Raw genomic sequence first — 11,799 nt, forward strand, 5'->3', positions numbered from 1 at the left:
CTGGGACTGGGACCACGGGGCTGGGCTAGCGGGCGTGTTCCGCGGACCCTAACGGGGTGTTTGCGGTGCCGCACAGACCCCCGCCGGCTGCCAGACTTTGCCATGCTTCCTTTCTCCAGGTTCTTGCCGATGCCGAGCCCTCTGCTAGGGATTCCGTGCGCCTCTCCGTGCGCCTGGCAAACGCATTATGGGGAGGCCGTTGCCCACCCGGCAGAGGGTCGGGACCCTCGCCTGCCCCGCCTGGTGCCCTTTTCCTAGGACAGCGCTGTGTGCCTGTGGTCGAATCCGATCTACCCCCGGTGGGCTGTGGCTACAACTGGGTTGCGACACAACCTGTGCTGCAGCAGCAGCCACAATGCCCAGAGTCAGTTCCCAGTCTCCACCGTCTAGCTGCCTGACCTTGCAAGTCACTGAGTCGCCTCCCTGGCCCGTGGGCTCCCTTCCGAAGAGGGAATGATAATATGTTTGCTGTTGTTTCACCTCTGCGCCTCACACTGCTCAGCATGGAGCAAGCACCTACCTGGAGTTTGCTGGAGGACCATTCCTGGAGAGGCATTTATTTATTTAAACACTGATAAGGAAATGTATGAGGTGTTCTAAATTAAATGACAGGGGGCTGGAGGGTGAGAGAAACAGAACAGTAAGGCTGTTAACAGCTGGGGAGCAGCTAACGAGACTGCTTTCACACCCGAGTGTGTAATTCGAGGAGGCTATTTCCGCCATTATCTAAAGAATAGCCAGCAACTTCCAACCGGGAGCCGCTGCACTCGTTCACACGTGAACTTTCAGGACTTGCCCACTCCTCCCTGGGACTCTGCACCTATCCCAGGATTAGCTTGCCTCACCTTCTCCCACCTCCTTAATCTATAGTCAACATAAATTCTGTCAAAACAACTTACATTTTCTCCCAACCACTCACATTTTCTGCCCTAGTCCAAGACGGTGGACATGTGTTTTTTTCCACCTGTCACTGCTGCTCGTGGTTTAGACTCCATGCCCCAGGACCTGGTCTTTTTTCTTGCTAGCAATGGCCCAAGAAACCCTCTTTTTTGTTTTTTGGGGGGGTTTTTTGTTTGTTTTTTGTTAATCCTCACCAGAGGGTATTTTTCCTTTGTTTTTTTGTTTGTTTGTTTTAAGAGATGGTGGAAGGGATGGGGAGAGACACACATCGAGATTGGTTGCCTCCCGCATGCGGACCAGCCCGGGGATGGAGCCTGCACATGCCCCTGTCGGGAATCGAACCCAAGGCCCTTCAGTGTGAGGCTAATGCTCTAATCATTGAGCCAAAACAGCTAGGGCTAAACTCTTTATTTTAAAAAGTAATTTAGCCATGGAAGTTAAAAGTTTTAACAAAATGTTTTGCCTTCCATTCACTATGGACACCCATTCATCTGTGGCAGGTTTCCACTAATAGGCAGCTGACCACAGTGGCCCAAGGTTTCTTCAGGGCCGGTTGGACCCCCTTTACCTGGTCCTGTGATGGTGCCTGGCAGGCAAGCTAGAAGGCTTGGGATCTCAGGGGTGGGGCACAGCTTCCTGTGCACCTGCTCCATTCTGGAGTCTCAAGCACTGCTGCTCCAGTGTCTTCAGTGAGTTGGTGCACACGTGCCATCCAGATGATGATAGCATGCTTTGTGTCTCACCCAACAACTGTTTACCCATCAAATGCTCCCTGAGCAACCCTCATCCCAGCATAGGTGCTCCAATGCTGGACCAGGCAGACACAAGCTCTACCCACCTCAACAGCCTGGAGGGGGCGTCTAGCCCTGGCCTACATCCGAACCCCTGAGGGCTTCTTCACACAGACTGGTTTCTGACTCTGACTCAGATCTGCTGAGGCAACTGGTCCCACCCCTGCTGTGGGAATCCCTGTTCTAAAGGAGGGAAAGACATCAAATAATTACACGAGGAAGCAGACCACTGGAAGCAGTGATAGGGGGTTGCACAGAGTACCCAAGGGTGTGCCACTTGAAGGTGGAGCATGCATTCGGTGACAGAGGTAGGAGTGAGGACATGGCAGGCAGAGGGAGCTGAGCGGCACAGAGTCTGAGGCTCTGGAACTCAGCACAAGTCTCAAGGTGAGGCCAGATCATACGTGGTCTTACAGGATACCCTTTTCCAAGAGCAATGAATTAAAACCATGTGTAATCCGGCCTCATCTTCAGACTGTCTTGTTCTCTGAGCTCCTAGTTCTCAGATTCACCGTGCTCCTTTGGCCCTGGGCAAAGAGCAATGGGAAGCTGCCAGAGGGTTTTCGTTTGTTTTTATTTTGAGGGTATGTTCATTAAAGCTGGGGACAGTGAAACAAGGGCGGGGTAGGTCAGAAGCAGCAACAGAAGAGAGCCTAGGCAGGCTGCTTTGGCTCCCTTGAAACATTATAGGAAAAAAATGAGCCTGCATGCGGCTGCTTTGGCTGAGAAATAAGTCAGTGAAAGAACTGAGCCAAGGCGGGGCTGGGGTCAGCTCACTGGAAAGTCCAAGAAAAGGGAGCTTTGGAGACAAGTTCAGAGGGTTAGCCTGGGACGAGCTGCGCTGCCCATTGCTCCCCTGGTTGCAAGTCTCCTGGGGATCCTTACGAGTTTAGGTGATGCTTGTGGGGGAAGCGGAGGAATGGAAAGGTGAGGGCGTGCCTGCCAGAGGGTTTTGAATTTGATCAGATCTGTGGTCTAGAACAGTGAGTCTGAATGCAGTGGGCAAAGTGGACTGAGAGGAGAGGGATGGGAGTGAGTAGGCCATCTCGAAAGACGCAGCAGTGGTCCAGATGGGGGTGATGGAGGTTTTAGCTACACGCTTGTGGGGGAAGCGGGGGAATGGAAAGGTGAGAGCGTGCCTGCCAGAGGGTTTTGAATTTGATCAGATCTGTGGTCTAGAACAGTGAGTCTGAATGCAGTGGGCAAAGTGGACTGAGAGGAGAGGGATGGGAGTGAGTAGGCCATCTCGAAAGACGCAGCAGTGGTCCAGATGGGGGTGATGGAGGTTTTAGCTACTCTGCGTACTTTATCAGATCCGTGTTCCGTGAGGAAAAGAGAAGTCAACCTAGATATTTCAAACAGAGGATATTTGATACAGGGGATTGAGTACAAAAGTACAGGAAAAACAGAACGGGTATGTCAGGTTACCTAAGATTAGTAACTATAGGAAGCTGCTAGCCCGTTTAGGGCCACAGGTCTAAAGGGAAAAAAGGTCTTACCCAAAACCAATATAATCACTGGGCCCTCACCAGTCATGACTGTTTCTGCCATTGTTGCTAGAGTCACTGCTGCTGTCACCACTGCCTAAGGTGTTGGCAGAATAATGGTTTCTCTCCACCTGCCTTATGACTTCCTTTGACAGAACATGGGAATGGTATCTGGGAAATATGTGCAGTTTGCAGCCTGGGTGTCAGAGTCTACAGGGGCCATGACAGCAGACTCTTCTGCACCTTCTCAGCTGAAAACAGAGGCTTGGTCCCACGTGTCTGGCCTGAGTGGCCTGGGACTCCCCCTACTGCTGTGGCCACCATGCTTGGGGGTGCTCAACCGTCCTGGGGACTCTCTCACTAGAATCCAGGGCTGTGCTTCCCAGCACCGCAGCCATTCACCATGTGTGGCGATGTAAGTTTTATTTTTTACAACATTTTTATTGACTTGAGAGAGGAAGAGAGAACCAGAAACATCAATGATGAGAGAGAACCATTGATTGGCTGCTTCCTGCACATCCCACACTGGGGATGGATCCCGCAAGCCGGGCATGCACCCCAATCGGGAATCGAATCGTAACCTCCTGGTCTATAGGTCGATGCTCAATCACTGAGCCACACAGGCCAGGTGCTATGTAAGTTTTAATTAATTACAATTAAATATGATTAAAACTCAATTCTCCATAGAATGTACAACAACAACAGGAGTTAACCCCAATGCAAACTATGGACTCTGGGTGACAATGACATGTCAGTTCATCAGTTGTGACAAGTGTACCCCTGTGGTGGGGGATGCTGTTGGTAAGGGAGATTGTATGAATGTGGGAACAAGGGACATATGGCAACTCTCTCTACTTTTCACTCAGTTTTGCTGTGAACCTAAAACTGCCCTAAGAACATTTATTAATTTTTGTAAAAAGTCATTCCTCTCACCAGCCATATCCCAAGGGTTCACATGCAGCCAGTGGCTATTGTATGGCCAACACAGGTGGGGGTAATCTCCATCTTCACAGAAATTTCTCCAGGACAGTGCTGCTTCAAGGATCATCTCTGAGGGACTGCTTCCAGCATTTTCTCCATAGGCCTGGCTCTCCTCCTTCCCTTACTAACTTCTCAGAGTTGAGAGAGGTAGGTAAGGTTTGAATCCCACCCCTGCGCAGCAAGGGAGTATTTAGTTTCTAAGACTGAAAACCCCTGATGAACTCTGAAGACCAATGAAGTCCACGTTCGAAGGTCTGCCAACCTTGGCCAAAGCAAGAATAAAAGTTGCCAGAATTTCACTTTTTGAGTGGACTTTTCATACTGATCATCTGTGAATATACCATTTATAATTTCCAATTTATTCAGCTTATTTGTATTATCACTAGATTCCAAATTTCTGGTGTCCTAAAGTTGATATAGTAAACTCTCGATTTTGCAGGCCTTACTATACCAGACTTTGGATTTAATGGACAAAATGTCCGGTCTGTATGTCACATGTGAAAATTAACAACCTGTTCATTTTAAAATACTTTTAGCCCTAGCCAGTTTTGCTCAGTGGATAGAGTGTTGGCCTTCAGACTGAAGGGTCCCGGGTTCAATTCTGGTCAAGGGCACATCAGGCTCAATCTCTGACCCTGGACAGGGCATGTGTGGGAGGCAACCAATCGATGTCTCTCTCTCTCACATCACTGTTTCTCTCTCTCTCGGCGGGGCTGGGGTCAGCTCACTGGAAAGTCCAAGAAAAGGGAGCTTTGGAGACAAGTTCAGAGGGTTAGCCTGGGACGAGCTGCACTGCCCATTGCTCCCCTGGTTGCAAGTCTCCTGGGGATCCTTACGAGTTTAGGTGATGCACGCTTGTGGGGGAAGCGGGGGAATGGAAAGGTGAGAGCGTGCCTGCCAGAGGGTTTTGAATTTGATCAGATCTGTGGTCTAGAACAGTGAGTCTGAATGCAGTGGGCAAAGTGGACTGAGAGGAGAGGGATGGGAGTGAGTAGGCCATCTCGCAAGACGCAGCAGTGGTCCAGATGGGGGTGATGGAGGTTTTAGCTACTCTGCGTACTTTATCAGATCCGTGTTCCGTGAGGAAAAGAGAAGTCAACCTAGATATTTCAAACAGAGGATATTTGATACAGGGGATTGAGTACAAAAGTACAGGAAAAACAGAACGGGTATGTCAGGTTACCTAAGATTAGTAACTACAGGAAGCTGCAAGCCCTTTTAGGGCCACGGGTCTAAAGGGAAAAAGGTCTTACCCAAAACCAATATAATCACTGGGCCCTCACCAGTCATGACTGTTTCTGCCATTGTTGCTAGAGTCACTGCTGCTGTCACCACTGCCTAAGGTGTTGGCAGAATAATGGTTTCTCTCCACCTGCCTTATGACTTCCTTTGACAGAACATGGGAATGGTATCTGGGAAATATGTGCAGTTTGCAGCCTGGGTGTCAGAGTCTACAGGGGCCATGACAGCAGACTCTTCTGCACCTTCTCAGCTGAAAACAGAGGCTTGGTCCCACGTGTCTGGCCTGAGTGGCCTGGGACTCCCCCTACTGCTGTGGCCACCATGCTTGGGGGTGCTCAACCGTCCTGGGGACTCTCTCACTAGAATCCAGGGCTGTGCTTCCCAGCACCGCAGCCATTCACCATGTGTGGCGATGTAAGTTTTATTTTATTTTTTTAAAACATTTTATTGACTTGAGAGAGGAAGAGAGAACCAGAAACATCAAAGATGAGAGAGAACCATTGATTGGCTGCCTCCTGCACATCCCACACTGGGGATGGATCCCGCAAGCCGGGCATGCACCCCAATCGGGAATCGAATCATAACCTCCTGGTTCATAGGTCGATGCTCAACCACTGAGCCACACAGGCCAGGTGCTATCTAAGTTTTAATTAATTACAATTAAATATGATTAAAACTCATTTCTCCATACAATGTACAACAACAACAGGAGTTAACCCCAATGCAAACTATGAACTCTGGGTGACAATGACATGTCAGTTCATCAATTGTGACAAGTGTTCCCCTGTGGTGGGGGATGCCGTTGGTAGGGGAGGTTGTATGAATGTGGGAACAAGGGGCATATGGAAACTCTCTCTACTTGTCACTCAGTTTTGCTGTGAACCTATAACTGCTCTAAGAACATTTATTAATTTTTGTAAAAAGTCATTCCTCTCACCAGCCATATCCCAAGGGTTCAGATGCAGCCAGTGGCTATTATATGGCCAACACAGGTGGGGGTAACCTCCATCTTCACAGAAATTTCTCCAGGACAGTGCTGCTTCAAGGATCATCTCTGAGGGATTGCTTCCAGCATTTTCTCCATAGGCCTGGCTCTCCTCCTTCCCTTACTAACTTCTCAGAGTTGAGAGAGGTAGGTAAGGTTTGAATCCCACCCCTGCGCAGCAAGGGAGTATTTAGTTTCTAAGACTGAAAACCCCTGATGAACTCTGAAGACCAATGAAGTCCACGTTCGAAGGTCTGCCAACCTTGGCCAAAGCAAGAATAAAAGTTGCCAGAATTTCACTTTTTGAGTGGACTTTTCATACTGATCATCTGTGAATATACCATTTATAATTTCCAATTTATTCAGCTTATTTGTATTATCACTAGATTCCAAATTTCTGGTGTCCTAAAGTTGATATAGTAAACTCTCGATTTTGCAGGCCTTACTATACCAGACTTTGGATTTAATGGACAAAATGTCCGGTCTGTATGTCACATGTGAAAATTAACAACCTGTTCATTTTAAAATACTTTTAGCCCTAGCCAGTTTTGCTCAGTGGATAGAGTGTTGGCCTTCAGACTGAAGGGTCCCGGGTTCAATTCTGGTCAAGGGCACATCAGGCTCAATCCCTGACCCTGGACAGGGCGTGTGTGGGAGGCAACCAATCGATGTCTCTCTCTCTCACATCACTGTTTCTCTCTCTCTCTCCCTGTCTCTCCCTTCCACTCTCTCTAAAAATCAATGAAAAAATATCCTCAGGCAAGGATTAACAAAAAAATAACAATACAATGCTTTTAACCAAGTTTTGCTTGTAATTAAATTAACAAGTTATTTTATTGTTACTAATTCACTGTTTTTTAAGAATAGTTTAGCCCGTCTGGTGTGGTTCAGTGATTGAGCATCAATGACCAGATCAATTCCCGGTCAGGGCACATTTGCGGGTTGCAGGCTGGATCCCCAACAGGGGGCATGCAAGAGGCAGACGGTCAATTATTCTCTCTCATTATTGATGTTTCTAAACCTCTCTCCTCCCTTCCTCTCTCTGAAATCAATAAAACATTTTTTGTTAAAAATTATAGTTTACTGATTTTTAGAGAGAAAGGAAGGGAGGGAGGGAGAGAAACTTCGAAACACCCATTCATCTGCTGTCTGCTGCATGCCCCCCACCTGGGAATATGCCCTGGACCAGGAAATGAACAAGCAACCTCCTGATGAATATGCCCTGACCAGGAAATGAACAAGCAACCTCCTGATGCACAGGATGATGCTCAACTTACTGAGCCATGCTATCCAGGGAATTCACTGTTATTTTATTTCTTGTTAATCCTCACCTATGGATATTTTTTCCATTGATTTTTACAGAAAGTGAAAGTAGGAAGGGAGGGAGCAGAGAGAGAGAGAGAGAGTGGACCCATTGCTTCCTGCACCCACCCCAACCAGGGCAGGGATCAAGATTGAACCTGCAACCCAGCTACATGTCCTTGATCAGGAATCAAACCTGCGACCCTTTGGTGCTCGGGCAGATGCTCTAACCCTTGATAAATACTGGCCAGGGCAATTTATTGTTATTTTTAACAAAGTTTAGCAAAGAGGCCATATGTCAGAAAAAACACTGTAGTAATTTCACCAACATAAATAAATATTATACATCTACAACTATAGTCTACATGTTTAAATAGACTATAGTTGTAGATATATATTTGTCTCTACTCGTAAACAGTGTTCAGGGAATGATTAGCACGTGATCACACTGCATTGTGCTCGGAAATTGGTTCTTTCTCTTATGTGGTGGTGCGACTTTCTACAGCAGTTTTAACTCATGCCTGCCAATTTTCAGACAAGTGCTAAGCCACACCCCAACTGTGTGCATCTGTTTACTCTCGGTGACTGGTGAATACATGCATTTACTACATCTATTCAATATAAATTTAAAATTATGGTAATACACACAGAAAACTTTTCAGTAAAATTGAACTTCTCATACATACTTAATTACACCAACGTGTCTACATAAGTAAAAACAAGTAAACTAATTTGTTAATTTTTTAACATATGCATTCTGAAAACCTACTTTATTATATACTAGAGGCTCAGTGCACGAATTTCGTGCACAGGTAGGGTCCCTAGAGGCCGCCAGCTGGGGTCTTCCTTCGTTCTGTGCCGCCCCCTGGTGGTCAGCGTGCGTCATAGTGAGCAATCAAACTCCTGGTCGGTCAAGGTGAATGCATGCATTTACTACATCTATTCAATATAAATTTAAAATTATGGTAATACACACAGAAAAGTTTCCAGTAAAACTGACCTTCTCATACATACTTAATTACACAAACGGTGTCTACATAAGTAAAAACAAGTAAACTAATTAATTTGTTAATTTTTTAACATATGCAGTCTGAAAACCTACTTTATTATATACTAGAGGCTCAGTGCACGAATTTCGTGCACAGGTAGGGTCCCTAGAGGCCGCCAGCTGGGGTCTTCCTTCGTTCTGTGCCGCCCCCTGGTGGTCAGCGTGCGTCATAGTGAGCAATCAAACTCCTGGTCGGTCAAACTCCTGAGGGGACACTTTGCATATTAGGCTTTTATATATATTGATAGGACTTTCAGTTTTAGCGGATACCGCCTGGCCCAAATTAGTACATTATATCAAGGTTTTACTGTAATTTCTAACACAAGTTTCTGCATGAGAAAACAGGTCTCTTCAAAACAAAAGATTGCTATGTGTGACTTTTTTTAAAAAGCAAAATGCCCAGCTGGTGTGGCTCAATTGTTTGAGCATCGTCCAATGCACCAAGAGGTCACCAGTTCGATTCTAGGTCAGGGCACATACCCAGGTTGTGGGCTTGATCCCCAGTAGGGGGCCTGCAGGAGGCAGCCAATTAATGTTTCTCGTAGATGTTTCTATCTCTCCTCCCTCTCCCTTCCTCTTTCTCTAAAATCAATAAAGACATATTTTTAAAAAGCAATTATTTGATTTGAAAGGAAAACATTAAACTGAGAAGTTATCACTATTTTCACTTGAGAAAATGAATTTCATCCCTCTGTCTTACAGAGAGCTCACAGTCACAGAAGTGGGCCACAGAGTAGGGAGGGGAAGCATCAGCTTCTTTATGGCATTTCAAATGTCTGTGTGCGAGGGAAGCCTGGTTCTTCAAAATAACCAAGATACCGGTAGAGCACACAAAACCTTACCATGCTGAGGATGTTGCGTAGATTTCATATGGAAAATTGTGTCTTATGTTATTAATAATTTACAAACCAAAGAAATAAGGCATCATTTCCCCTTTTTCAAAATAGGTTTTACTAACTTTTATTTATAAAACATTTTGGGGACTTAAAAAAGAGCATCAGGCCCTGGCTGGGTGGCTCAGCTGGTTGGAGCGTCTCCCCATACACCAAAAGGTTGCAGGTTCGATCCCCAGTCGGGGCACATACAGGAAGCAACAGATGTTTTTCTCTCTCTCCCTTCCTCTCTCTCTCTCTCCCTCTTTCTAAAAACAAACAAACAAACAAACAAAAAACAACATGTCCTCAGGTAAGGATTTTAAAAAAAGAAAATAGCATCAGGTTTTTTCACCAGACTCACCAGCCTCTGGTTCCCAGCCTCAGGTTCGTCCAGAGGAAACATCTTGTGCACAGGGGTGGGGGCTTGAGGAAACCACCAAGAAGTATAGGAGCATTTCTCAAAGAAAATCGGACAAATTCCCACGTACGTAGACGTTTGAGCTTTTAAATGTAGATTCAAGTAGAAACAAGGTTTACCAGTCATCTTTATCTGGGGGGGGTGACTAAAGTTCATCCCTCTTGTGAAATCTCCGGAAATTATTTTCTCTCCCATCAAACCTGCCCATCAGCAGGTCCTCCTCATCTTCCTCACGGGCCTTCTTCACTTCCTCCTTGGCCTGGATGGCATCCATCTCCCTTTCTGGGTCCTGCAGACAAAAACAGAGACCGGGTGGCCAGGGATTATGCTTCCTGGAGGCTGACCAGATGTTCATGTGCAACCTGCCTTCTAGAAGCCTCCACTCCAGCTCAGGGCAGCTGGAAATGAGCCCCAAAGCTATCAGGTCCTAATCCCTGGAAGCTGTCAAGATGACCTGATATGGGGAAAAGGTCTTTGCAAATGGGATTAAATTGTGTTGAGATTATCCTGATTTGTCAGGTGGACCCTAAATTCCATCGTAAGTGTCCTCATAAGAGAGAGGCAGAGAGATTTGAAACACACACACAGAAGAGGAGAATGCCACATCAAGACAGAGGCAGAGCCTGGCCAGTGTAGCTCAGCAGATGAATGTCCATCCAGGAACCAAGTCACCAATTCAATTCCTGGTCAGGGCACATGCTCGGATTGCAGTCTCAATGCCCTGTGGGGAGCTTGCAGGAGGCAGTCCATCGATGATGTTTCTCTCTCATCAATGTTTCTCTCTCTCTCTCCCTCTCTCTCTCTGAAAAATCAATGAAAACATAAAAAAAAGACAGAGGCAGAAATGAGAGTGATGTGGCCACAAACCAAGGAACACCAGAAGCCACCAGAAGCTGGAAAAGGCAAGAAAAGGATCCTCCCTAGAACCTTTGGCAGGAGGGTGGTCCTGCTAATGGAGTTCTGGCCTCCAGAACTGTAAGAGAATAAATGTGTGTTGTTTTAAGCCAGCCAGTTTGTGGTGATTTGTTACGACAGCCCCAGGCAATGAATTCATCCCTCTTTCTGTTCCCAGAGCAGTGGGTCCCTGTCCTTCAACCAGCTGAATGGGTGATAAGAGGAGAACTTAGAACCTAAATGAGAAAATCCAGGGAATGTAAAATAAGGCGGCACACTGATAACTGTTTGGCTGTGAGGGACATTGTAAACCCAGCCTGTTCACTCCTGGCTGTTCACTGAAAGATACATACAGGAATGATTGTAACAGCTTTATGCACAAGGCCACAAGCTGGAAGCCACCCAAAGCTGCCTTGACAGAGAATGGATACATACCTTCTGGGATATTCTCACAGGAAGATGGAGCTACTGCTGCATGTGACAATATGAGTGCGTCTGACAACACTGCCTACATGAGTAAATATGACTCCGTTTATATGAATTTCAAAAGGAGGTCAAATTGATCTAGATAGAATAGTGATAGAATAGTGGCTCCTTTGGGGGCGGGTGCCGGCTGGGAGGGGATATGAGGAGGCTCCTGAAAGCATTCTGTGTGTTGATCTAGGTGGGGTGTTCATTAGCAAAAACCCTTCAAGTCCTTTCCTACATGTTAGACTCAAGTACAGAAATAAATAAAAAATGAAAGAAAAGTGCATTGCACTCATCGTACCTTGGTTTCACCCCAGGTGGCCTTGCCAAAATTCTCAGCATACTCTTCGTCGTCTGTGATCAGGAAGTTATCGAAGATGGTTCCAGATCTCACCTGCAGATGAAAAT

At 46.5% G+C, this 11,799-nt stretch overlaps 2 protein-coding genes across 5 annotated transcripts in view; both read right to left on the minus strand.

Annotated features, from left to right (window-relative positions):
• EPS15L1 (epidermal growth factor receptor pathway substrate 15-like 1) overlaps window positions 1–10,112 on the minus strand; it is a 108,581-nt gene extending 98,469 nt beyond the window's left edge. For 2 of the 4 annotated variants that reach the window (XM_014538198.1, XM_014538189.1), the window contains exon 1: window positions 9,973–10,112. In XM_014538198.1, coding sequence (XP_014393684.1) covers window positions 9,973–10,014 — 42 coding nt within the window. In that variant the 5' untranslated portion in view covers window positions 10,015–10,112. The remainder of the gene's footprint in view (window positions 1–9,972) is intronic. The other 2 variants (XM_014538194.1, XM_014538204.1) reach the window with 2 other exon arrangements.
• CALR3 (calreticulin 3) overlaps window positions 10,097–11,799 on the minus strand; it is a 16,047-nt gene continuing 14,344 nt past the window's right edge. Inside the window, exons 7-8 of the mRNA XM_014538406.1 lie at window positions 11,693–11,785; window positions 10,097–10,318 (exon numbers count right to left, since the gene is read on the minus strand). Coding sequence (XP_014393892.1) covers window positions 10,175–10,318; window positions 11,693–11,785 — 237 coding nt within the window. The 3' untranslated portion in view covers window positions 10,097–10,174. The remainder of the gene's footprint in view (window positions 10,319–11,692; window positions 11,786–11,799) is intronic.

The sequence above is a fragment of the Myotis brandtii genome, unplaced genomic scaffold, assembly GCF_000412655.1.
Source record: "Myotis brandtii unplaced genomic scaffold, ASM41265v1 scaffold1040, whole genome shotgun sequence".
NCBI classification, from domain to species: Eukaryota; Metazoa; Chordata; class Mammalia; order Chiroptera; family Vespertilionidae; genus Myotis; species Myotis brandtii.